The 26,753-nt window shown below is 40.8% G+C and overlaps 1 protein-coding gene across 1 annotated transcript in view; it reads right to left on the bottom strand.

The window, feature by feature from the left end:
* PIAS1 (protein inhibitor of activated STAT 1) overlaps window positions 1–26,460 on the bottom strand; it is a 36,273-nt gene extending 9,813 nt beyond the window's left edge. The window contains exons 1-7 of the mRNA XM_009641159.2: window positions 26,016–26,460; window positions 11,964–12,048; window positions 11,281–11,328; window positions 9,713–9,803; window positions 8,947–9,081; window positions 5,661–5,766; window positions 4,089–4,162 (exon numbers count right to left, since the gene is read on the bottom strand). Of these exons, the coding sequence (XP_009639454.1) occupies window positions 4,089–4,162; window positions 5,661–5,766; window positions 8,947–9,081; window positions 9,713–9,803; window positions 11,281–11,328; window positions 11,964–12,048; window positions 26,016–26,457 (981 nt within the window). The 5' untranslated portion in view covers window positions 26,458–26,460. The remainder of the gene's footprint in view (window positions 1–4,088; window positions 4,163–5,660; window positions 5,767–8,946; window positions 9,082–9,712; window positions 9,804–11,280; window positions 11,329–11,963; window positions 12,049–26,015) is intronic.
* Between the last annotated feature and the right edge of the window lie 293 nt (window positions 26,461–26,753).

Genomic DNA, 26,753 nt, shown 5'->3' with positions numbered 1-26,753 from the left:
GCAAGACTTTTCCCCACATTAAAAAACAACAAAACAATTACCTATTAAGAAGTATTTATACTGAGTATTTTGAAGTTGTACATATTTGACTAAAATATACACAATGACTTCATTTGAACGCCTTCACCCAGTTCTAGCAGCGGATAGTAGGAGGAACTGTTTTTAGTACGGCTTAAGCAAGCACTGTGGTCATGCATACTGATTCTGAGCAATACAAGACGGGTGCCACAGGATGGCACTCAATCTCAGAGTATCAGAAAACTAAAAACAATATCAAGAACAAAGGCTCTACTCACAGTCCACTACTTCCTCCATGATGCTTTTTTGCCCCCCCCTCCCCCCCCTTTCTTTTTTTTTTGCATCCCCATAAGCAGAAATCCCTCCACCCCATCCCCAGCAAATTCAGCTAGATTGCAGCTCTTCCTAATTTTTCTTCCCTCTGGCTCTTGGTCACCGGCACAAAACTCACCACCAGATGGGAGGGGAGCAGAGAGGTCCCTGGGGAGCCTGCAGCAATGGTGGTGGAGAGCTCAGACAGCAGGAGGTGCTCTATGTGCCATGTGTTTGGCATCCCCCCCGCCCCCCCCAAAATCCATGACCAAGCACATTATTTCTATCACATAATCAACCCCCAACAAAGCAAGGCCCCCTGATCCATGTCTGTTATGAATTCTTATCTCCCAGATGGTAGGTCACTGGCTCATTTGTCTTTTGGGCACAATAACAGTCTCCTAGCTTAGCGAGGATCACGAGTAAGAGTACTGGAGGTAAAACCTGGCTGCTTCTCTGTGATGCAAAATAAAAGTAAGGAAGGGGGGAGACACATGCTGCAGGAAGGACATAAATACCTGTCTCTGAGTAAAAAAGCAGATTTAAACCAGAAACATTTTCACAAGCTTTTGGTATAAAAACCTGTAGCTCTCATTTCTAAGCGGCGGTTGGATTTAACCAAAGCCATACGCATGCAGATAGAATCGGCGTACTCAGTGTTAACAAGTTGATGTCTCCTTTCCCATTTTTGGCATTGAACCTCCTGGATCAGCTCTGCTATACTGGCCAAGCTGTGGCAGAACTGACAAAACAAAAAGGTCATAAAAGACGAGGATGCATCCCAACTTTTGAAAAACTGTTTCTCAACACTGTTACTGTTTTGATTCCTGCCTGCCAGAGAAACACTGCATTCATTTCTTTTACACAAACCATTGCTATCTTTTAATGCTAAAAAATGCACCCAAAACAGGAGTTAAGGATTTGTAAACAAAGCTGCAAAACCTACAGTTAAAATGCTGCATTTGGAATTTTTGTTCAGTTAAATACGTGGTCCGGCTGCAGAGCCCATGGATTTATTTATTTTTATTTCAAGGGGAGAAAAAAAAAAAAAAAAGAACACGAGTTCAAGTGTCTTCCTGAAATACAGAGTCAGTCCAGCCCATTTGCCTGCTGTAGCTTGGATAGATTCAGCCAATAGTTAAGGACAGCTTTTTCTCCGTACTCCACGGTCTCGGAGGGAGAGCAGGCCTCTGTGCTAAAAAAAGCTCAGCAGCAATCCAAAACAAATTCAGAGGAAGCTGCCTCGCTCTGCACTTCTGTGAGGGCAAAATAAAGGTTATAAAGTCTAAACCTGCCACCCTCATCCAGAAATGCAATTCCATTTATTTTATTGAAGTATACACACAGGAGAATCACACCCATAAAATTTGAGATGGGAGAACAGCACTAACAGAGCACAAGATGCATCATTCTTTAATTTTTGGTGCTGCTGTTGGAAACCAAATCAGCATTTTCAATATGTGTTTTCAAAGCATACACTGCCCATTCAAGCATTAGAAAGTAAGCACAAAATATTCACAAAAAAATTCTCCCTGAGCCAAACGCTTACAAATTAGCAAATAAAAATATGGAGGCTATAATAAAATGACATTCAGACCCGAAGAGAGTCTGAATCACACTAATAACCTTTCTATTCATAGGACAGGTTGAAAGGTGCAGGCTCTGACCCAACGAGCCTTTGCAATGATGGATCATTCCAAGAGCTACAGTGAAATCAGCACTGAATGAGGAACATACTGGGGGGGGGGGAATCAAGGGTGCATGTTTTGCAGACATTATTAAACAACACAGAGACAAATATGCTCAAAAGAATCTGGTACAGACTATTTTGTACGTTTGTCAGGAAAGTAGTAAATTTTAAAGAGGAAATACTGACAAAGGTAGGACTTCTGAAGAGCTACACCCTAACGTCTGATTGCTGTTTTGGTTTTACGCCAGGCAGAACTCTGAGAAAGCAAAATAGGTTCTTTTAATCACGTAAATGCAAAGGGACTCCCAAAAGCTTTTGTGGCTCTTAATGCATTTGCTTAACCTGCCTTGCAAAAAAAAAAAAAAAAAAAAAAAAAAAAAAAAAAAAAAGGCATCTAAAAGCACTGCAGAAGAACTTTTATCAGTAATGGAGGCAATCAGGACAAACAGTAGAAAACTCCCATGGAATGATCTATAAAGCAACGTAACTGCCTGAAGCGGCACTTCTGGCAAATCAAACAGACTGAAGTAAAAATCTGTAATTCCAGAAGACACATGAAAATTAATTTAAGATAATGAATTAACACCCAGGCACTTCTAAACTCTTACAGCCATTTAATTCCTACTACGGGGTTACTATTTTTGTCTGTATTGGAAACTAATTTTGAGTGGCAAGAATGCTGTGCCTAAAGAACGGCAAAGAAACCAACAGCACTATCACTGTGCTTTCTAGAATAACAACGTACTAAGAGCACAACAAAAATTCAGCTGTAACAACTCAGCAAAACAAGCTGCCAGGTGCAGACCTGAAATACTTCAGCGTTCCAGATCTGCAGCAGTTTCGATGTGACATGCAAGTTCCTAGGTTTATAAGATTATAGGTTATGAGGTTCTAAGGTTACAGATCAGGATTTTCTTTTGTAAATGCAATCCCTGTATCTTTCGTACAGATGAGTTTTATCTTCATTATAAATATATTCTTATTTAGTTAGCATCAATGTTGATATGGAGAAAGTCTTAAGATTGAAGATCATGAAAATACCACATTTAAAGATTTACAATAACCCAATACATACATAAAACGTTACCACAATGTCAACTGTGCTTTTTACGAGGCAAAGCTTATGTATCTAAAAGTTTATCTTTAGGGTGGTAGAGTTTAAGAACGTATTTAATAACTTGAGAAATAAGCTTCTTTGGTTTTGCAAGATTAAAGTCAGTTTTCTTCTTTAGATTTCAAAACTGAAAATTTTGTGTCAAGCTTGAGCAGATTGAGCCAAACCAGGAAACAGATGTATCCTTTATCTTGAAAAGAGGTTAAAAAGTTAGACTACAATAAGGATACGGGGTCAATCAATACAGAGAGCAAGTATTCTGAAGGTGCGTGGTACTTGAAACAAGAGCACTAAATCCCACAGATTACAAAAGGCGTACGTAATATTAACATTGTGCAGTTCACCAACCGTAACACAGACCCAGGTATAAACTACCGCTTATCTCCGCAGCTGCTTGGTTAAAAACCAATTAGTAGGTCAAGTACAACTCTGCCACTTCCACATTCATTGGAACTGTATTGTCCCACCTCAAATTTGGAATGAATTTGGTTTGAACAACCCCTAGGACACTGCTTCATTTTTAATCTAAGAATATTAAATACTCAAAGTGTACACATGCGTATAATCAGTTAAGAGATGCTCAATTCTTCGACTGCAGACACTGGCTGAAGAGCTATTTTGAATAGTCAAATTCACCTACCTTACCACTGAGAGTGGTTTTACCACAATCAAGGACCCAAACTGCACATTCAGGTGACCTGGTGACAGATTTAAACGTATGCTCACATCTAATTTTGAATAGTGTTTTCACATTAATGGAACACTCATTTTCTCAGGGGTATATCACATGCTTAAGCACGGTGACAGGTAACTTCAGCATTGGATCCTATCCCCACAAAGTTAACACGCGGGTAAACACAAGCTAAGCTCTACCAAATGCAGGTCCCAGAACAGCCACATTTTGATCAGAATCTGTTTTGAGGGAATTAAAAAAAAAAAAAGCCAACAACTTACTGGACAAAGAAGAGAAACTCTTAAGCTTGTTGTTGCTATTTCACTGTCTGGATCGGCCGTCAGTTTCTCTTTAACTGTTATTTGAAAGAAGAAAAGGTTTATTTTACAGTTGATTTAAAACACAAATTGGATGATAGAGAAATTAAACAAGTCTGAAAGTGTGTGCTAAACCTCCAGTTCGCCAGATCTACTGGAAGCAAGCAGCAGGGACTATTGTTTCAGACCCACACAATAGAGGTGTAACGTAAGCAGCCTTTACTCTCTAGAAAGATCATAAACGGCATGATTTCAGCAAGCGAAAAGCAGGAAAAGCTCATCTTCAACCAAGATCCCTAGAAAATGTATTTATACAGAGATGTCTCTTTTCATATACATGCAGCTTTGTACTTGAAAGTTATTTAAAATCTACTGACAGGATGAGCCACACTGACTTGATTGGTAACTTCAAGCGCATTAAAAAAACCCAACCAAATGTGTTCCTAACTCACACGGACAACTGTAAACCTCTGAAATACTCATCAAGCCATCCTGTGATTTAAAATTGAAAAGCAAATTAAGAAATAGGAAATCAGAAGTACCCTGACAAAATCTGGGGTTTAAATAACTGCAGTGAAATATTAGCAGTCTTTCATCTCTACCCATCCTCTACTTTTACTTACAAGGACTGTTTTATAAGCAGTCGTCGGTTAAATGAACAACTCTGTTCCATGTTCTTCCTGCTCTGTGAACTGGACCTACACCCTCCTTCTCACCTTACATACAAAGAGCAGCAGCCACCTGGAAACCCTCCAGATTTTTGTGGATTCAAATCATCACACTGCACCAGCGCGAGCTAACGCCCGCACTAGATACCCGCTGGCTTTGTAGCATTTACTGGTGGACTAATTTCTTCCCTTGGGAGAAGGTGCTGCGTACAACACACATTAGCTGAGCATTAAGGAGTATGACCAACAGCTGTCAGGTGTTGGTATTTTCACCCTCTCCCTAAAAAAAATAAAAATGGCATGCAGCAGTTTTTGCTTGCATTTTTGTTATACAAACTGATACCAACATGTACTTGTCAGAGAAAACAAAAAAGCAGCAAACCTCACATTTAAATTTGGAAAGGGGTGGGGAGGAGCATTGTGCTAGACACTCTCTCTCCAGGAGCTCACTCCACAACACCGTGCCAAAGGAACAAAAACTGTCTTGACAGAGACTTTCCTCCAGCATATCAGCATCAAGGTTCAGTATCAGGCATTTAGTTCAGCTTGCCTGAGGTACTGAATTACCAGTTAACTGTATAAATACAGTTGTCCTGTTCTGAAGGAACAAAGCCAGTATGGCTGAACCGAAAGAGATTCTCTTGCATTTTTCCCTTTGCAGTGTCAACAGGGTTCCTGGACTGGCTCCTAGTACAAACAAAGGCCTCTGAGTCTTTGAATTGGAACTGAATATAAAGAACACCACTATCAGATTCTCAAAACCCAGAGAATTGTAGGAAGTCCAAACCTCAGTTAGTACAGTCCTGTTTCAAATCTCCTTTTACAAAAGCTATTTTTCCTTTTTAAACAAGTAGGACATCAGACGTACTTAGTGCTCTAGAATGATCAGGGTTCCGGATTCCTTTTGCTCGCAACCTCTGCAGTAACACCGTAGAGGACAGCTGCTTTACGAGATAGACTGCCATGGAATAGTTCTAGAAAACAGAACAAAAGATCAAAGTAAAAACTGCTTCAGTCAAAAGATAGCTTGTATTTTGTACACTGCTTATGCAATTTGTTCTGTGATTACAGGGCACTGCATTTCTAAAGCAGTTACAAGACTTTGTATGGCAACGTTTTCAGACTAGGGAAAACCCATCGCGCTTCAGAAAGTTCACAGGGCTGGAGTTTGAGAGATGCAACAAAAGTGACTTCACGCTTCACTGAGATCAGAGTCCGCTGCAAACCGAGCTATTAAAACAGCATCTAGGACACCTCCGGAAGTTTGCATCTAACTCGGGACAGGCAGTCTGCAGCCCATTTAAGAAGGGTAATTTTACATCAATAATGTCAGGCACTGGCAGTTGTGTCAATACATTCAAGGAAATTCTGTCAGGTCAAATATAATCAAAACTTTTTTTTTTTTTTTTTTTTTTTTTTTTTTTAGTAAAAGCTTATTTCATTTTCAAAACAGGAAAATAACCAGCGATGCCTCTGCAAAAGCGATATAGAAAAAGCTGCACCATCTGCACCATTTCCTACTCAGCCTGGGAGCACTGTTCAACTTTCTTTTTCTTATCGGCCTGTACTTACTGTCCGTGAAATGCTAACGCTACTCCACTGCCAAAGCTTCACAGAAGTAAGGCAGTTAGAGAGTTCAAGAGGTAGATGGGGCCAAGACGTACGCTAGTGAATCTAGTCGGAGCGGGGAAGAAGTCGCCGCTCCCACTTCTCCGTCCTTCCCCTCTGGAAGAGGTTTAGGTCACTTCTCCCTGTTGGTCTCAACAGAACAGACCATGCAAACATTCCTTATTGGTGTCAGCAAAAAGCCCGGGATGTTCATTTCTGCCACCACAGAGAAGAATTTGGCATACCAGCAGGTCAGATGCATCAACTCTGCCAGCTCCCGGGGTAAGCCTTCCCTAGAGGGACGGAGCAGGAGTGGCAGGAGGAGCGGCTCCTCCTGGCATCGCTGAGGGATTTCAAACCACAGCCGGAGATTTCTGAAGCTCTCATTTTTCTTGCAAGCTACTAACAACAGCAGGTAATATCTGTCTTTCTAAAAACTTGGTATCGTACTATGCATTCATCAGCAACACCCCTCGCTCCCCCTCACCCCCAGAATGGAAAGGACAAAATTTGTGTTCTCACATTAAGGTACATCAATTGCTTTTTGATATAAACAGTATTCACTAAACCTGTAGCTGCACTCATACACTTTATACTGAAAAATTAAAGTCTTCCCCCAGCAACTGCCATGTACGTTTCCACAAACAAAACAAAACAAAAATCCATACAGTTGTGACAGCTACCATTATTTAGGATGCCACCAGAATCCAAAGATGGGATTTCAGTAATATATCTTACCATAAAATTGCACAAATTGAAATGGCATCAGAAACACCACATTTTAAATATTTTATTCTTACAATGAATGCTTCTCACATCGTTAAAAACCACTACTGCTTTAACTTGTTTGTTTAATGCCTCAATTAGTATAGAAGTTAGAAAAATGGTAATTAACATTGTGAAATTATTTACCGACAGCTTGAATCTACAAAGCTAGGAACTTGCCCAAGGCATCTTGTACAGAAGGCTCTTGAAACAGATTGTGTAAAAATCACAATTATGACTCCGGGAAAGGTAGAGTACACCAGTTGAGACATGCATCTGACTCTTAAGGGAAGGGGAGGAGGGGAATTCAAATTTTGTACTATACAGGCACATTCAAATATAAGAGAATTCCTCACATTTAACTGTCAAGGTCTCAAATTAGGAAGCATTACATCTCATGAGCGGGGCAGTTCTGACTGGCACCTAATTCTCATGAAACACACCAAGAATTAGCCACTCTCTTCAGTTTTCTGTCGTAAGCTGCAAGTTAGCCAATATGGTTTTTATAACTGAAACACCTATGAAGCCTGAGAAACGAGCTAGTTCACAAGAGCCTAGCTTTGAGTCCGCGCAGACTTGGGACATTTCTCCTGAGTTCCCTAAATCCTCACTGGTATTCTTAAGCAAGAGTGCAGCACGGTATTCAGAGCAATAAGCAGGATTCATCAACTTGCAGTTGCAGGCACTTCTGCAATGTAAACCAAAACAGGCTCATTTTTAACTGCTGCTTTCTGATACCTGAAGTTCTCATTAGATAAAAGGAGGTTTTTAAAAAAAAAAAAAAAAAAAAAAAAAAAAAAAATCATTCAGCCATCATTTATTCTAAATCTCAACGGAGACTGGTTTACGCTCCACAAGAAATCCATCACGAAATACCATTGTGATGTTTTATAACCGGCTATTGTGCATGATTGGGCTGTAAGCATTTTTCCACGCTGGTTCAGGAATCCTGGGCTTTGCGCACTGACAAGTTTTTGGACAAGGTTTCATCTCAGGCTAATTCTCGGGACTTCTAAAACCAGGACGGTTGCAATGGCAAAGCCATCAGTTTTCAAGTACATGTTGACTCTCTAATGCACATCTAGCAGGTTTTTCTGGCCTCGGTGAAAGCAGTGCACTAATTCACGGACCAATTTACTGAAGTAACTTTTTGCAGCATGTTCCAGATTTAATTAGTCCAGTGGAACATCAGCAATTTTATAATTCCAATTGTAATATTCTCCCCACAGACAAAAAAAAAAATCATAAACCCGTGGCTTTTTAAATATTAAGTGTAAGGATAGCAGTTGTGAGAACAGCAATGTAAAAAGGGCAAATTAAATCTCCTGGGCCCTGCTGAGTTGCTATGCCTTGTGTCCACATTTACACAGTTAGAGAAGATCACTCTGTGCTGATGTCTCATGCTAGTTACAAGTTGAAGCCACGGTAAGGTTTGTCAAGTCCCCAAAATCAGGAAGAGCTTGAAGTCTGAAGTTAAGACAAACACACACACAAAAAGTAGTAGAAGATGTCTTGATCTTATTGTCTGGGCCCTCAATGGGTCACAAAGATAGGTGGCTGGGGGGTGAAGAGGGAGAGGTCGCACCAAAAAATTTGAGGGGTGCTGATCTAAGGGAGCATGTCGTATCTGCCCAGCTTAAAGTAATACAATCAAAAGAAGGAACAGTCTACTGCTAAACCATGAAGTATTTTCTGCACAATTAAACTTGCTTATCTTTCAAACAGATGCCAAAGCAGAAACTAATAAGCTTTAGACAGCATTATGTACCAAAGTTACTTACTCTTCCAATTTCTGCAGTCCATGAAACAACAATTGTGTTTGGTACCGTCGTAGATAATCTGACGAGTGAGGTAATGTTGATTGGTCGGCTAGGTCGCTTTGGTTCAACACCGTTTTTGGTTGGTGGAAGATAGCCCTAGAAATCAAAGTATTTCTTCCCTCAGCAAACAAAAAAAATAAATATTGCTTTTGCCTTCTTCCCCTCCCACCACAACCCTGCCCCAGTAAAAGCTGTGTCTCACCTGAACCAGGTTATCAGGGCTTTTACAAGCACTTTCTCCTTAGACAGAGGATTGCACTTTCCAAATCCTAACCCTGCCCACCAGACTATTAAAAGGCACCTTTGCCACCTCTCCTTTCTCAGTACTGCTATTCACCCTGCCTGGCTAACGTTGCCCAGCCTAATCCTGAGCGCTGCCCCGGCACTGCAAGTTGGTGTTTTTCTCTTTAGTCCTGTTGGTCAGTGATGGTCTATTCCCTGCACAGACGACCTCCAAAACAGAGTCCAACTTCAGCCAGACTCACTGGATGTTTGTCAAACATAGAAATTTAGTGTCACCTTTTTTTGAAAATTGATCTTCTGGATCTACTGTCTGGTCTCCCGAGGAACGATTTACTTAACTATCTTTTCCATTCATCTATCCATCTTCACTCAAATGCTCCAAAACGTGGAAACAGAGGTTAGGATAAATTCTCAGGCTAACTTCTGACAGACAGCTCCTAATAACGCTATCCAATTAGGTATATCAAAATAACATCTTACTTACTGGAAGGCTGCATGGTTTCCCATTTACTTTCACACACAGATTGGGTGGGAAGTGATCTTCTTGTGGACAACTGGTTTCTGATAAACAAAACCTGAAAGCAAAGAGCTTCCATCATCTTTCACTTCTAAAGTGATTTTAAGATAACCTCTTCCTAGAAGGAACTTTTTTTCCACTAAGTTATGAAAGCATAACAAATCTTGCTGAAAAAAAGAGTCCTCAAATTAGCTGTACAGATCCTTAAGCAGGAAAGCCCCCCAAAATTACAGGTTTGGATCAAGATGGCTGTAGGTTCCTCCTCAGATTTCTTGAATTCCTCAGACTGACTCTGACTCATTCAGACATGCAGGTTCCTGTTACAAAAGATAGATCACGCGCATTTCTTTCCTACCATTTCTCTAGCCCGACCTCTTGATACAAGACCCACAAAATACACAATCTCTTCAACTGTTCCTCCTCCAACTTCAATAAACCAGCCAGCTGTTTAGCCACAGCATCAAATGCTAGCCTCATGCCTATGTCAAACCTCTTAAGTGCAGACAGTTTTATTTACTTACTTAAGTTCAGACAGGCTTGTTTGCTGCTGGAACCAAAGAAAGACACACCCTTCCTTGTCTTACAAAATGTGTGTAGGCCAAGATAGCGGACAATAGGCATTCAAAGGACCAAGAAGAGCCTCTCAACTCCACCGGATTTCTTCCAGGGGACCTACCCCATCTACACAAATGTACCATCAGGTCAGGGTAGAGCTGTTCAACGCAGCTGAGCCTAACAGGCCACTGCTCTCAGAAAGGGGGAGCTACCTTCTGTCCCCATTTTCCCCCCATGCTCTCCTCGCCCCTTTGTCCGTCTGGCCCGACACCAAGCCAACCGGACTTGCTGATAAGCAGCAAGCAGCCTAACAAGCAAGATCTAAAAGCAATCACTGTCTGGCGAGCTAACAGCTCACCATGCAGACATGACCAGGGGGATGAAAGGCAAGACAGTCCTTTTTGGCAGGAGCAAGCTCTGAAGTTAGCTCTGCTCACAGCCCTCTGCAGAATTACAGGGATACATAGGATTTAATTGACTTACATTTGTCAAAACCTCTACAATGCAAACAGGTTAAGACCCCATCTGGTGATTCCCAAAGTCTTGCCTCCCATTGCCTAAAGAAAAGTAGACCTTGGGTTGCCATGCCCAGCAAATACTGTGTTTGACATCTCTGCTAGGAAGAATAACCCTCCCTGCATGTAGATTTTGAAGGCCCAGGTACCTGGGATCTGACAGATGTGGAGTTAAAGAAAGGAGCATACATACAATCTAAAATAACAAACCAAAGAAAATCAGCTGGCCATAGCTAAATACATGCAGTATTCTGACACGCCAGGTAGCAGGCCACCAGCAACTTCAGGAAAGCTGCACGTAACAAGGACAAGGAGGTAAGTCTGCCCTTTTCAAAGCAGCCGACAGCAAGCTTCTCTCAAGGAAACAACTCTTCCCCGTGAACAAAAGCCCGACCTGCTGGGGAGCATACATCTGATATATTTTAACACACAGCAGCATCGAGAACAGGCAATACAAATACATACCTTAGCTGGACCTGTACCGTGAAGTCACATTTGGTCCCAGAAATATCCCTAGAAACAAGAGAACACAGGTTAAAACATACTGTTTATACAACAGGTTCACCAATATTTTCTCAACATTTGCTGTAAGTTCAGCATATGTAAATCACACTTTCTGGTAAATATAGCGTATACCACACCTTCCTTCTGGTCAGCCAAACCACCACTCTCAATGAGACACACAAAAAGGTATGCTTTTTATTTTTCAAGGTAAATAAATCAATTAGATTCTCATCTGACCTCTACTATTTCCTTTTTTTTTCCCTATACTATAAAGAAAATTCTTATGGGTCACTATGAAGTCCATCTTTATAGTGAACAAACATGGAACTTGACAAAGGATCTGACTGATGGCGAGAAAGGGCTGCAGGAAGGAGAGTGATGTATTCGTAGAGCACGTAGTAAAAGAGAAACCTGCCCAATACTCCCCGGACAGCGGTGATACTTAATTCTCTCTTCCTCACCCTTTTCCTCTCCATCAGCTTACATACAAAGGAGAAAAGAATTCCCCAGAAGAGTGTTCTCAGAAGCACTACACACACACACACCTGTGTTCGAGAACACATTTCAAAATTAAAGCTATGGAACGCTAGTTTTTTTTAATTTATTTTCATTTAAATATTGTATTACTGATCAAACTCACTCACATTGAACTGCTGATTTGCTGCACTTGTTGTGGCGTCAGTGCAAATGCAAAGCAGGTTTCTCGAAATCGCTGACTATTATCTGATGCTAGAAGAAAACAAGAGATCATCACTTTAAAAACAGCAAATACAGAATAATTAACAGAACGATCTCCTTTTGTTGAAGTCTCTACACATATACACACACATTTTTATAGCAAACCCAATAGTATGACACACGTCTGTTTCTGTAAACACTTTTAGAGCCAACAAGAAAGTAGCCATTTAAACCCTCCTGTAAATTACAATACAATAAAGAAACTTTATATGCATATAAAGAATACATTAAAAAAAGTGATACAGACAACAGCAAAGCTGAGACAAATCAGCTTAGGACTTTCTGTCGGTCATGGTAACTTAACACTAAATGTTCTTTGATATTAAATAAAAAAAAAATGCTCAGGAACTCTCATCCATCACTTTTTTATGTCCTTTAATGCACAAGATCACGCATTAGCCTGTAAACGTATACGCAGTGACTGAGAAGTACAACGCATGCAACTGCTCACGTTTCAGTAAGATATTGTATGGAGTTAAATGCACCAAATATATAATACGCAAACGACTCATGCTACGTGCAAGTATGAAATCTGGTTCTGAAGTCCTTCAACTCTGTGCCATAGTGCTCCGTAACAAAACAAACAGTACTTCAGAATTAATGCACCTGCTGAAAATCAAAGTCATCTTAACCATCTCCAAAACAGTGCTTATACCTAAAACACACCCCTTCACCAGGGCTACAGGCACCACTGCAGTACAGAACCGTATACACAACAAAATGTGCCAAAACAGCTTAAAAGACCAAAAAAGAAAACATCTCCCCAGAGAACTGTTCAACACGTTCATCAACACATGTACGGAAGTGAAAGTTGTAGGAAGCATGCCATTCAATGTCATTATTCTTAATAATTATATAAGGTTATGAATAGCTATACAGTGTATTAAACACTCGATAAATTTATCATTTTTTGTTTTACTATAATACACTTCCTGACTCATCCCTGAGTGACAGATGAGTGAGTACTTCGGGGCGATACTTCAGATATTTTGTTAAAAACAGCATGTGGTAGGTTGGAGCCAACAATAGAATAGACCTTGACTTAGTATAAATATTAACAGCAGCAATCTCGCAAAATTACATTTATATCTTCCTCGTATGACAATGCTACAAGACCCGTTCATTTTATTACATTATATGCACAACCACATGCAGTTCATTATCACTTGCTCCAAAGTTAGATCGGCAAGAATAGGTGATATATACCGAGCAGCAACTGTTATGAAAATATTAGCAATAGTAAATCTTTTTAAAAGCATTAAGATATATAAAGAACTTTTTCTATTTTTATATGCATAGATTTCCTTTTTTTCCCCAATAATGAGTTCTACTGTAACATCCAAAAGCACCATCTGGGCTAAGGTGCAGCACGCAGCCTCGGGTTACTGTTTAGTTGGACACTCACGCCTACAGTATCCAACATCTATTTTTACTTTAATACTTTTTCAGTTACATTTCTTCAAATGAGAAACACGCAGGGCGTAAGAGACAGCCACTCATGTTATCATGATGTAAGAATTTGCAGGAAATAGCAACACAATGTATACAATTAACAATGAAAATCTGGTATAATATTTGGTTTCGATGCAATTCTATACCTATTTTAGTTATAAATTGAAAGGCCAGAATTATATTCTGTAATCAACAAAAGATGAACTAGAAAAGTGAAATAATGCACTGCAGACCAGAGAACTGAATGAATTCAACTTATTCCTTCGTATTTGTACATGCTTAAAGGTGGTCTTCATCTGTTGGTTTTATTTCCTTCCCACGTATGATTTGCTTTACCCTAGAAATTGTCAGCTCTGGCTTTATCGGAGACGTTCTAGAAGGTCTTTGGTTTGGGTTTTTTTGTCTTTCATTTGTTGTGAACTCCAATACCTTTAATTGAAGAACAAGGCTGCTGAATGTTTAGCTAAGGCTACCTTCATTTAAAACTTAATTATCCAAAGAAGTTAAATGGCAATTATCAAAAGAAAAAGGCTAACCCCAAATTTCCCAAGCAATCCCTTTCAGCTCTCATCTTGTTGCTTGTTTTGGTTTTGCAGCATCCCCAATTTAAATGTAAGAATCAAGCAGGTAACAGGGATTTTTGCAAGCGAAAGAAGGGAGAAGCAAAATAACTGTTAGCAAAACAGCAACGGCCCCCAAATTCAATCCTTTTTCCTCTGTTCGTCACTGGTTGGTATTAATGCAAGTCTTCTTTTTGTGAAACAGTGACATGTCATCTTGAAAAGTGAGTTTCTAACTTCCATACTCAGTTTCATCATGCTCACTGGCCAGATTAAAGCATTATACATTAGGGCCAGGGTTTAGCGGTGGGATGGCAGGGTTAGGGGAACGGTTGGGCTGCAGGATCTTAAAGGGCTTTCCCAACCTAAACAATTGTGCGAGTCTATTCTATGAAAATGGCAGAAAATGAAAAAAAAATGCATTCTTCAGTGCCGACATGGGAGCTTTCAGAATTCCAGTTTTCTTCACGAGCTATAGTCTTAGACAGTAAATAGCCTCTGCCTGAATCAAAAATTTTTGCAACGGAAATAGCCACTTCAAACCCGTGACTGTTCAAATCTGAGCGCTACAAATAACTGCGGTGTGTACATTACAGTAAATGAATTTACTCTTAAGGAGAATCCAGCCAAAATAAAAAAGGCAAGGAGGAAGGCTCTGGGGTTGAGGGGAGGCTGGTTGGCTGGTTTTAACACTGTTGGTTTAGACGAAGAACAAAAAGGCCCCCAACATTTCTTCCTATGCTGGCTATTAACTTCATACGCACTCGGCTTAATAACTGTAAGCAAAAATCTATGAGCTGATAGATCAATGGTCCCCAGCGATCGGAGATGTACTTCATCACGTGCTGCTTGGATCTTTTCTTAGCTGTGAAGCAGCGTTAATATACACATGCCGTGTTTTCAATACATTGCTTTTGTGTACAAGCAATCGTTGTGATTACCACGGGAGCATGGCCAAGTTGCAAAGAAGGAAGAAACAACTCGTTAATTAGGCAAAGATGATCCAAAAGCCAATCAAAAGATTTCAAAACTCTTGACAGCTTGGGCAGTAGAGGAAGACAGACAAGAAGCTACGTTACTCTAAACGAAGAGAGCTGCAGACAGACTCTGGAACTTGTGTCAGGGTACAGCTCTGCCCCTTGGACGTGCAACCACCAACTGGAAAAAGAGCAAATTTAAACACCAAGTGCCCAGTTCCGTGCGTGCCACCGTAAGCAAGCCTAAGCGTTAGGAACAGGCACATTCCAGCACATTATAAAGGCAGAACTTGACTCTTTATATTCAGCACAATATTAAGAAATTGCAAGAACAAACTTCGCAAAAAACAAACGCAATCCGTTAACCCAGACGCAAACCGACTTGTAAGAGAGGCCAGGAACAACAGGGAAGATGTGTTTTACAAGGGCTGTGGTGGTGAAAAGCATTACTTCCATTTTCTAGCTTTCCAGAAAGATCCCGCAATTGCCACTCTAACACCGACACAGCGGGACAACCTCCTGCCTGCCCGTGCTGCAGGGAACCCGGCTCCCCGTGCCGGAATGGCGTTTGCCGTTCCTGAAGACTCTGCTTACCATACTTGTAAACCAACTGCTTGTTTATTTTGCTGCCCAACGTGCTCTTGCAAAGCAAAACTGTGAGGGGGTTTGTCCCGGGGAGGGGGGGACGGGACACGGGAGACACGGAAGAGGCAGGCGGGGAGGAGGACCTTGGTGCAGGGCTGGCCCAGGAGGATGGGGGATCTGCAGCATACAAACCCAAAAGCATCCTCTAGAAGGGAGGCGAAACACATTTTTTCTTTGTGGTTTTCTCTAATCTTCTCCCATATGTTTTCAAGCAATCTTTTTATATCCGTATCTATTATTTCTAGATCTACTTACCCTACAAACCATGCATGAAAATTTCAACAAAACACATTAAACAGCGTTAATTTAGCAGCTTTACTATTAAATAGTAGGCTTCCAAGCTCATCTCTGACTACCCAAACTCCCCTATTGCTAAGGGCTTCAGATTTCTAAGGAAGAGACATTGGAAATCTGGAATTTAAGAGGGTAGAAAAGCTAACAGATTTCTATTAATTCATCTGGTGTATCTGCTGTGTTTAGGAACACCAAACAGATCCTGGCAAGTCAAGCACATAATTTACTTCTGAAGTTCTGGAGTATGATTGAAACCAGAAATATGCAAATATATAGTTTTTATCCAAGAAAATCATTTTGTCGGCTAGAAATATGCAACCATGCCCTGCAAACAATTATTATTATTTAACAAAAGAAAGGCAAAAATAGATCTCCAACTGAAGACCAAGTGGATTAAAATAGAATTTATAATCTAATAAAGCTGGAATCTAGCCAGGACAACAGAGCTAACACGAACCTTGTTAAGAAAGTTGCCAGGAATGTTTTTTGGGGGGTTGGGTTCTTTGTTGGGGCTTTTTTTGTCCCCATAACTATGAACAATTACATTTTATAACCTTTTCTTTCACACTCTCTGAATGGTAAAGAGCTTGGAGGATTAGTCAGGAGTGGTTTACAGGCCATGTCTCCTTTGCAATCTCAGAAAGGAAGTACAATGCACAAACATCTGATGGACTTTTACATTTGTCTATTAATTTACATATAAAAAACAAAGGCACAGTAATTTTTTAAAAAAATACCCTGAATCACAAGCACTGCTTTACCTTGCTGCTAAAAATTTTCCTGAATAATTCAGAGATTTGAAAGGGCAAGTTTTGAAAGTATAATAAAAAGCTTTTTAAGCAGACTTATGTAATGAAACGGGTGTCAACAAAACCAGTTTCAGACAAGCCGGATAAAAATCCTCTTCTCATCTTACCGGAATCTCACCATTTTTGAGGGGGTGCTGAAGGGGGGTGGGTGGAGGGGAGTGTTTACTACTTCTTCATTCATCCAGCTCAAATCCAGGGAAGGCAACGAACAAAACCTACATTTTCTTGTCAACACCAACACGCACTTATTAAGAACCAGCACAAGCTCAGGTCCGTTCTCTCTGCAGGTCCCCAACGTTAGCACAACACCCTAAAACGCCTGAAACCTTGCAAAAACATTACAGAGCAGAGTTTCTTCTTCAAAGCTATTCTTTTTACCAATTCACTATCACCACAGTGTCCTGAATTATTTCATGCCTACCTCATTCAAGTAATGATCCAAACAGCATAGGGGATTGGTACCGATTAAGTGAGAGTGACACAGTAACGCCTTGCTTGTTGCATATTTTGTTCAACGTTTCACGCGAGTATTGAGTTTCAAAATTTGGGCAAAAACTATTTTAATACATGGCAGTATCATTCACAGGACCAAAACACTTTAAATCCTGCGTGAATGTATATATATGTGTGCATGTATACATAGATAATGAACATATTAGTTATATAAGTAATAATAATGATACATAAAAAACATTTCCCACCGATTTTATTCTTTATTTTGGAAAAGTCCTATAGCGCTAGAGTGAAAGAAAAAAAAAAAAAAAGGAACCCAGCTTGAGTGGCTGCATTTTCTACAGCTCTAAAAATACTCCGTTCCACCTCACCAGTACCCACGGCTAAAAATAGCCACACAATCTTTCTGCAGTAAAATACCTCTTGCTGTCTTGAGAAAAAGCCCGTCTCTAAATTTCCATTCAAGAAGAGATACCTTCAAATCTTTAATGAATCTTAGGTTATCACGCTGTTGAGGTGGCGATGCTTCCTAATGCGACTGCAGCTGACCATCGCACTGCCAATATACTACAGTTAATCTCTTCCATCTATCATCACCAAGCGCAGCTTATTAAATAGCGAAGGGAATATATTACCATCTAATACAGAAGGATACTTGGACTAAAATTAAACTTGCACTTTACGCTGCGGTAATTACCTAAGTTCAGGCCACAAGAAAAGCTATCATTGAACTGGCCTATTACCAATGATTTCCAATAATAGCATGTTTATTTCCGAAGGCAAAAATAGTTGCCTTAAGTAAGAGGATCAGGACTATAGCAAATTTTTGCTAAATGCTGTAAGATAAACAAGAGATGTCTAACTGGTTATTCACTAACCTAACACAGTACATAATTCTGATCTGTTAAATTTGTCAAAATATTAGACAGAAAAACCTAAACACTGCAGAAAGCTGTCAGCCCAACGCATAAATAATTCTTGCTTATCTTCCCCAGATAGGTAAGATGCCTCATTTTGTTGCAGCACAGGCATTTTGCTTTTTGTTGCAGCACAGGCATTTTGCTTTTTCTCTTAAACAACAGAAGGCATTGTATCAATTTATGTTCAATCCTCTTTCAAATATCAGTGCTGAAAATTCAATACACTGCCTCCACGCTAGACCAAAATTACTGCATTTAGATTAGGGCACAGAAAACCTTTTAAAAAGGTAAAATTCAGAGAGGCTTTGAATTCTGTTAAATTGCAGCAGAAGCCAGGAAATGCGTAACACAATACTACAGACACATAGCTCTTCATAACGTAGTTTGTCCAAAACCTCGTCTCAATCCTGAATGGGGTTCACTTATACAACGGCTTTTGGGGGCCAGATCAAATGCCTGCGTACAGCACATTGCAATAGCTGTGTAAAGCAGAAAGCAAGCAGTTACATGGGAGAGGAACGATGAGAGGATACGCTTTAGTGGGGGATCTACAGCATCTCAGGATGCATCATTAGCCCTTTTAAAACCACCACAATTTATGAAGTTCCTGTGTAACGTAGATGTTTATATGTAAACACTTCCTTTCTATTAACCACAACCTCTTAGCACCAAGCTCCTGCCATCTTCTGGAACCAACCAGCGGTACCTTTTAAATGACCACCCACCGTACCTTTAATTTCCTGCTACCCATTAAATGCATTCGTAGCGTGCAGTATTAGGTCCGTCCCAGCTAGACTCCTCCTCGAGAGCCACCCTCTCCCCTGGAAGGCAGGGAAAGCCTCTTGCTATCGCTGGAGCCACGTCAGACCAGGCCAAAGCTGGACCTGACGCCCTGAGGGCTGCCTGCAAACATCCAAGAGCAGGGTGGGGGCTGCCCAGCAGCGCAGCGTGCCCCGCGCAAGCCACGGGCTTCAGGAGCTCGGCCGCACCGAGCTCACCTCCAGCACGGCGAGAAATCCCAGCCTCCCCGTCCTGGTTTGTCACTGGGGCACCTCGGCCATTTCACTTCATTTCAATCACTTATCACTATGGATGTTGCGTAACCTTAACATTTCAAAACACTTCAAAACTATTTGAAGGGAAGCATTTTAGTAAACATACAAATCATTCTTTCCTTGACGGCGGTGACTGGCTCTTAACCCACTTCCACAGGTTACAACTGCGCCACGCTCACAAATACCCTGCATTACTGCGAAGTGACAGGGCCACGGTCTTCAGCTTAAACCAGGTGGAAACCCAAACTCAGGTTCTGGTCAGTCTGCTGCATTTATCGCTTAGGACCATTCTTAGATTCTGTCCGACTTAAGCTATAAACAAGACTCAAAAGCAATAAGCAGAGCTGCACTGGGGGTGGGAAAGGCAGGGTGTAAAGAGAGGTGAAAGAGCTTATTTGAAATACTGCCTAAATATATATATGAAAATAGCCTGGAATTACTCCAAGAGCTACAATTAATTCATAAATATCACGTATTTTATAACTCTCTACGATACGTTGTATAAACAGAATAGAACAACTGGAAACTCTGTGCAATTGGACAGATATTTATGTTTGATTTTTTTTTTTTTTTTAATCAGTCCCGTGTTAAAGCATTTCTGAGCAATGAGGATTTCTGAAGGTCTACAGTAAGTATTAAGGGACAATTTCATGCCAACCTTCAGTGCCAGAACTCTCTGCCCTCCCAACTCCCTTCGTGGAGTAAACACCCACCTAACTCCAGCTCTCCTCTCGCCGCTGCTCGTCCTGGGCCCCCGGATCTCCACTGTGTGTCTGTTCCATCGTTTTGCCAGAGCAAATGAACATCCCTGGATCCTCCATACTCAAGTTATTTGGCATGTCAACGTATGTCCCAGAACTCAAATGCTGCCATTCAGGCTTGAAAATTTCAGCTTCTATTCCTAAGAGCACCGACAGCAGTTAAACACTTCAAACGAGCAGCACTAAAAAGCTAGCACTGCCACGTCCCTACGCAGGGCATCCTGCTTCTAGCGTCTTTTTACTCTCAACAAGAAAGTAGCAAGTTTTATAATGCCAACAGGAAAGGCAAAAAATTAAGTTTAAAGTTTGTGATGAGATAACAGAGTCCCCAGTAAGCTCTCTACCAGGATTAGCACAACCCGTATCATCTTTTTCTAAAAGCCATCGCAAAGGGAGATAAAAGTAAGACTCCACGTTACTGAAGACTTCCACGTCCCAGCAGCATTTCCAACGACGACTAAGAGATGTCAGCGTCTCGGTTGCAAGAGGAAATTTTTAAAAATACATATTGCAATAGCACGGCTTCCTCTCTCATGCTATGCGAGCACCGCTGCTGGGCCTCGAGCTCTCCCAACACTTAAGAGGGACACCACTCCAAGCTTAGATTGCTTGACTGATTATTAATGGATTACTCACATGCTTTGAGTCAACCACGTGATTTGCCATAATTCCTTCTACTAAAAGCTTTAATTAGAATCATAGAATATCCTGAGTTGGAAGGGACCCACAAGGATCATCGAGCCCAACTCCTTATCAAATTATCAACTGCCAAAAAGATGGCCTAATTTGATCTTGGGAAGCAAAGTGGCTTCCTAGATCCATCCACATCAGAGCAGCAGTGTCTGAAAACATCCATATCCTGTAAGGCCCTGGAATTTGGGTGATCTCAGTTCTACGCATGAGGAGATTGAGCAATCAGCTAAACTGAGCAGTAATAAATTATACTCCTTTTCTTGTAGCACAAGAGCTACCCAGTTGGTTTCGTACTTAAAAGAAACAGACTCTAGACTATGGAAAGATTCTCTATACATAAACTTGAAGCATACCACATGCAAATACAAGTTGAAGCCAAAAAAAGACTGCAATTCTACTTCAGCTACAGCACATGAACAAGAGAGCACTAATATTTCAGCTTAGTCTTGTGCAATTAAAAGCTGTAGAGCCGGAAGTCAGAAAGCTCAAGCCCGAGTTGAGAATATAGTGTTTTGTTGAACTTCCTCCCACAAAGTACATTTAAAAAAATAACAAACACAGAAGACAGTAAAAGCGTGACTTTCATATAAACCATGATACTGACTGCACAGAGCAACAGATCAGCTTGCTGATATACGAAAGGGAGAAATACTTGCCAAACAAAACTTTTATCGTTTCCAACCTAGATTTCCAAGTGCACTGAATTGTTTAATTGTTTAATAGCTGTATCTTGAACTACAGTCACCCTGAAGATTTCAGTCAGATCAGTTGCAAGACGTGTCTTCAAGAAGGCAGCATGTCCAAGTAACCATGATCAATCACAGTCAAAAAGGAAATTTCAAGGGAAACGCAAGTCAGAAGCAGGACCGCTGGTTAGGGAGCACATAATTCTTGAGGGCAGGCACCAGGGGTGAAATTCTGCTTATTGGAGAAACCCTGCTATTAAGTGTCCACAGATTAAGAAATTAAAGTAAGACCTAAGCAAATCAAGACAAGCTTCAGTAGAGCCCTCAGCAGCTCCTTTCACCCGATGGAGCCCTTAGCTGCAGCCTGGCAGGCAGCGTACGGTGCTTTCTGTAGGTGATCCTCTGACTCCCCCAAAAGCCTGATGTTTGTCCCTTCCTTCCAGGTAAAAATCCTGATTTCCACAGCTCAGATCTGACTTTCAATGTTGTGTTCCACATCCCTTAAACCTGCAGTGCAGCAAATACATTGTAGTATCTTTTAAAAGAAAGACACCTACAAATATATCTTTTTAAAACATACCTACAAATATATGTATGTGTCTTTTAAAAGCTATATGCCATTCAGACAGCTTTTAAACGAGTAGCATAGCCCACAGCCACTTTAATCCTTTAAATTGAAAAGAAAAGGTTAATTTCCCCTTACAGGTACGCAAAGACCCATAACCTAGTTAAAATGTTTTTTTGGAACAACTACACAGCTAAAGCAATTAGGAATGACATAGGCTGTAACAAGAGGTATTTTTAAGATGTTGTTTAACTATCTAATGTCCCGTCCATAATAATCTGGCAGAATTTTGGTACTCATTACTCATCTCAGTAAACACATTTCACCGCACAGAAGAGATCTTATCTGTGCGTTAGAAGTTACTTTTAGAAAATGGCCCCTATGCTTTAAAAACAACCAATTAGCAGTGCCTGTGCACTGGGGACGGAAAACAGGGAAAAATTAAGTGAAAGCTGCAGCTTCTCTTGAGAAACTTAACAACCAAAATGCTCCTCTTTAAAGGAGTTCCTATTCAAAAACCAACAGAGAAGTCCAATAATAAGGCAACTTGCATACATTCCACCAAGGCCTAACTGGATAGCTTTTCCTCCAAAAAAACCCAACCCCGTCGTATAATCACATCAAATCGTGGTTAACCATGGGGCAGAGCGCTTGGACTTCTCACCAGCACTGCAAGAGCTCAGTGTACATGATTTATCCACATTTTGAGAATATAGAGCATTCCTAGTTGGCTTGTGCACAAAAACATCCAATGCGGATGCTTTCTCAGTTTTGCAGTGAGGATGACTAATAAAATACGGATCAAATTCGACAGCTCCACTGAACGTGGACAGGTATCTCTTCGTCTCAGATAAACAAGCCCACTGACAGCCTTCTCGGGAGTAAGGAAAATGCCGACATCCCCCGACAGCACAGCCAGCGTAACCGTAATTGTCGGTGTTAGCCATGCGGCTGTGAAAGAGCTACGCAGGAGTCGTGTACTTGAAATGCTCGGAAGGAAGCGAGAGACTCCGCTATCTGAGCAGAGTAACAGCAGGAGCAGAGTCCCACCGTCAGCGGGGCCTACCTGCTATTTTCAGTTCTTCAATTAAGAGCAGGCTGAGGTAGCACCGGCTGAGTTTACGAGTTCAACTAGCTAGGCGAGTCTGCTCTTCTGCAAGCATCCTACTCACTGCCGCAAGTTGTACGGGCTGCTCGAAGCCAGAAAAAATTTAAAAAAGTCTGCCAACAGCTTTCTACCCTTAGCTGGCCATGCATGCTTCAGCCAGCCATGCCCAAGTAACGACCCGCAACAGTTGTTGGTGAGAAGGGATGGATAAAGCGCTGCATTTCCCCCTTGCCATGAATCCAGCCCAGCCAGCATGTGGATTTTAATCACAGATCGGAGCTACATTTTGAGGAAGCAAGTGTAAGAAGGTAACATCCATTTCCTCCTTTTGTTCTTGACATTAAAAATAATAGTTAGCAAATTTCATTTCCTTATGTTATTCACATTAGCTTGTGTGCTACCCACCTACGTAAAATATTTGGGTACAGAACGCATGTTCAAGTGCCCTGCTGTGCAACTCCCTTCCCCGAGGCTTTGTCAAATTATTGTTTTTCAAATTAATAATCACATCTTGATGGGATAGAAAATGACGACAGCAAACTTTCCAAGCAATCCCACCTTGACTTGGGAAAGATCAAGGACAATGGCATCCAAAGACGTGCTCTGCCCAACCTTTAGGTAATGACTTATTTCAGAAGAATGTAAAGATCCTCAAATCAGCGGAGATCGCACTCATTCTCCCCCCCACCCCATTTTTTCCTATTCCAGTAGGTTCCATTTTAAGCAGAAAGATAATTATTCAAAACTCCACGTCAGGTCATCAGTTCGTTCTTGTGGTGGAGAGAAACAGAGTAAATTCAACAGTTTCTTATCCCTACTCCATGAGGAGTCTGATGGGAAAAAGCAAGCGGGAGATGCTGAAATGCTGGCCAGATGCCAAGGAGAAGTTCTGAGTGTTTGTGATACATATCTGCCATTTGAAAACAAAGCCAGGGAACCTAGAAATTTGAGGAAACCCACATTGTTTGCAGCAGCGAGAAAGATGCCCAAACCATCTAGGGCAAATATTCAAGAAATCATTTAAGACTTTTTAGTTAGAGTATCGGTAACTGTATAAAGGGAGAAAATTAATACAAGTCTGCTCCATGCTTGCATTTAAAACACCTAAGCTGTCCGCAAAATTGCTCCAAGTTGTTCTGAAAGTGTATAAAGCTGCCTATCACTGGTTATTAATCCAATAGGTTTTTTCATTAACATACATGTATTTATTACTCTAGAATACCTTCATAACATTTATAGTTCACAATTTTACAATCTGTAGCAACATTACATTCCAGTACAAAAGGAAACAACCAGTCATTTCTCATATGCACGGACACTGAAGCGCTCTCTTCCCCCAAAAGCACAAGAAAAAAGCTTTTTAATAGTATTGCTTTAGACAAACAGACAGACATCTGCAGACAGGATTCACAGGCAGAACAAGAACCCCAAGCATACCCTTAAGTTAACTGAAAGGACAGGAATTGCTTTAAAAAAGGTATTTTGGTTGGAATTTCACCCACTTCCATTTTCTTATCCTGACACTCCGAGTCCACACAAGGGAGAAAATATCCTATTGTATATAAACTCCTCCAGCAATAAGACATGACAGAGCGTGAATTATGATCTCTTCATTTGGGGCCGCTCTGTCAGACACGGAGCTGACAGCAAAGTGTTCTTACCACATCTAGGAATAAACGCATACCATAATTCCTGCACTGGAATGTCTTACTGAAATTATAGCATTATTTTTAAGTACTTAAAACATAAAAGTGATGAGACACATACTGAGTACCTAATTATCCTGTACCACCAGCATTGCCTGGAATGGTTATTAATCAATTAGGGTTTAGATTAAAGCTAAATAGATACAGTATACCTCTTAAAAGACCTGAACCAGAAGATGAGATTATCAAAAGCTATCTGGTTTTCCCCTCAGTGTCTCAGTTATAACCATTAAAACAAAAAATATGCAAACAACTGCGCAACATACTTCAGAAATCTGCAGAGGGCCACCACCATACTCACATCAGGCCTCCTGCATCCCTGTAGCTGTTCAAGCTGTTAACGTAAAGTACCTGCTCATTTTCGTCTACGAGGGACCTCCTTTGCACAGGACATTTTTTTCACTCACTCACCATATTCCCATATCTACTATCACAAATCTCCTCCTCCTACGAGCTATTCTCACAGTGAATCTTTTCCAGGGTTTCAAGACAGCAGAAGGTTCCAACATGCAAGCAGCCCCTCCAGAAATCAACAGGACTATTGTATTTAAGCAGTATTTCAGAGTATTAAAAGTTAACCCTGCTGTTAAGTGCTACGTGGAGTCAGAGCCAGGAAAAAAAAATAAAAAAAATAAAAAAAAAAATCACACATTGTTATATAATGCTCTGTAAGCATCAGGTTATTCCCAGCAGCTACACAAGTGATTTAAACCTTAATACAAAAGACAGTTTAAAGAAAAGTAGCCACAACTGCTGAAGAGCCACATGTCTTCCTAGACTCAGACGTTCAGGCTGCAATGGATCACAGCAAATACCTAGCCTGGCATTCTTTCCCAGCACAGATGACAAGATTTTGTGGGCTTGATGGATTCAGGAGTATTTTTGTTTTGTTGTTTTGTTTTTTTAAAAATAATTAATCTCTATGTTTCATAAGAACTACTGAAAGCAGGGTTTTTTTTTTTCCTTTTTCTAAGGTTTAGTTTGTTTCTTGTCAAACCCACCCCTTCAGTATAACGGATCTTTGAACCATATTTAGTGGCTCAGCTAAAGCAACTAATGAGTGTTACGTAAGATGTCTCTCCATGTAGAACAATCTGTTCCAAAAGTTACCAAAAATAGCAATTCTCTAAACACTGGCGTGATGCAATATTTAACCAGTTACTGCATTAGCAGCTGAATTCATCCATTACTACTTAAAAAAAAAAAACAAAACACCAAACCACCCAACCAAAACCAAACGACTTCAAATATTATTACCACATTTGCAACCTTACCTAGGCTGGTAGGTTTTATCAGCTCATCCAACAAGTCATAAAAAGGTAATTTCTGAAGTTTTATGTCAGGATGGACAGGGTGGAGCGCAGACGTAAGATGGGGGAGTTCCAGTTCATGTTTAGGTCCCAGAAGCGAAACGGGAAGCAATGGTGACGTGGCAGGGTGGCTGTCGTAACCGAGCTGTGGAATGGTAGACGGAGACAACGTTGCTGACATGGAGCTCGAGTGTACGCTGGGGATAGATAAGTCTGCAGGTGTCATGATTTTCTGAGGGAACCTTCGCCTATAGAGTTCTTTGATTTTCATTTGTACAGCAGGACTGCAGCCAGCCTTTAACAAATGCAGTGCTTTTGTGAGAAGTTCGTGTTTTCGTCCGTGCTTGTTCCTCCCCGCGTAACCCAGAAGTACTTGCAGTTCAGAAACTCGAAGGCTCATAACCATTTGCTTAAAAGAAACAAAACATAAAATTAGTATTCAAGTTACATCATCTTAAACACTAAGACTAGAATGTGGTTTAATTCCATTAAGCACACAGTTTTTAGAGGCACGCCACCACTGCTCTTTCCTCACCAATTATCTGAAACATAATGCAAAACAGGACTTGTTCACAGATAGATATATTTACTTGAGCAATTTTTAAAGGGATTTCCATTTGCCTTACACAATTCAGGACAGCAGTGCTGGGGGAAAAAAACAAACAAAAAAAAAAAACAACCAACACAACTCTGGAACCCCAC

Source organism: Egretta garzetta, unplaced genomic scaffold (assembly GCF_000687185.1).
Source record: "Egretta garzetta isolate BGI_Z169 unplaced genomic scaffold, ASM68718v1 scaffold276, whole genome shotgun sequence".
Lineage (NCBI taxonomy): Eukaryota > Metazoa > Chordata > Aves > Pelecaniformes > Ardeidae > Egretta > Egretta garzetta.
This window is presented reverse-complemented; position numbering and strand designations above follow the sequence as displayed.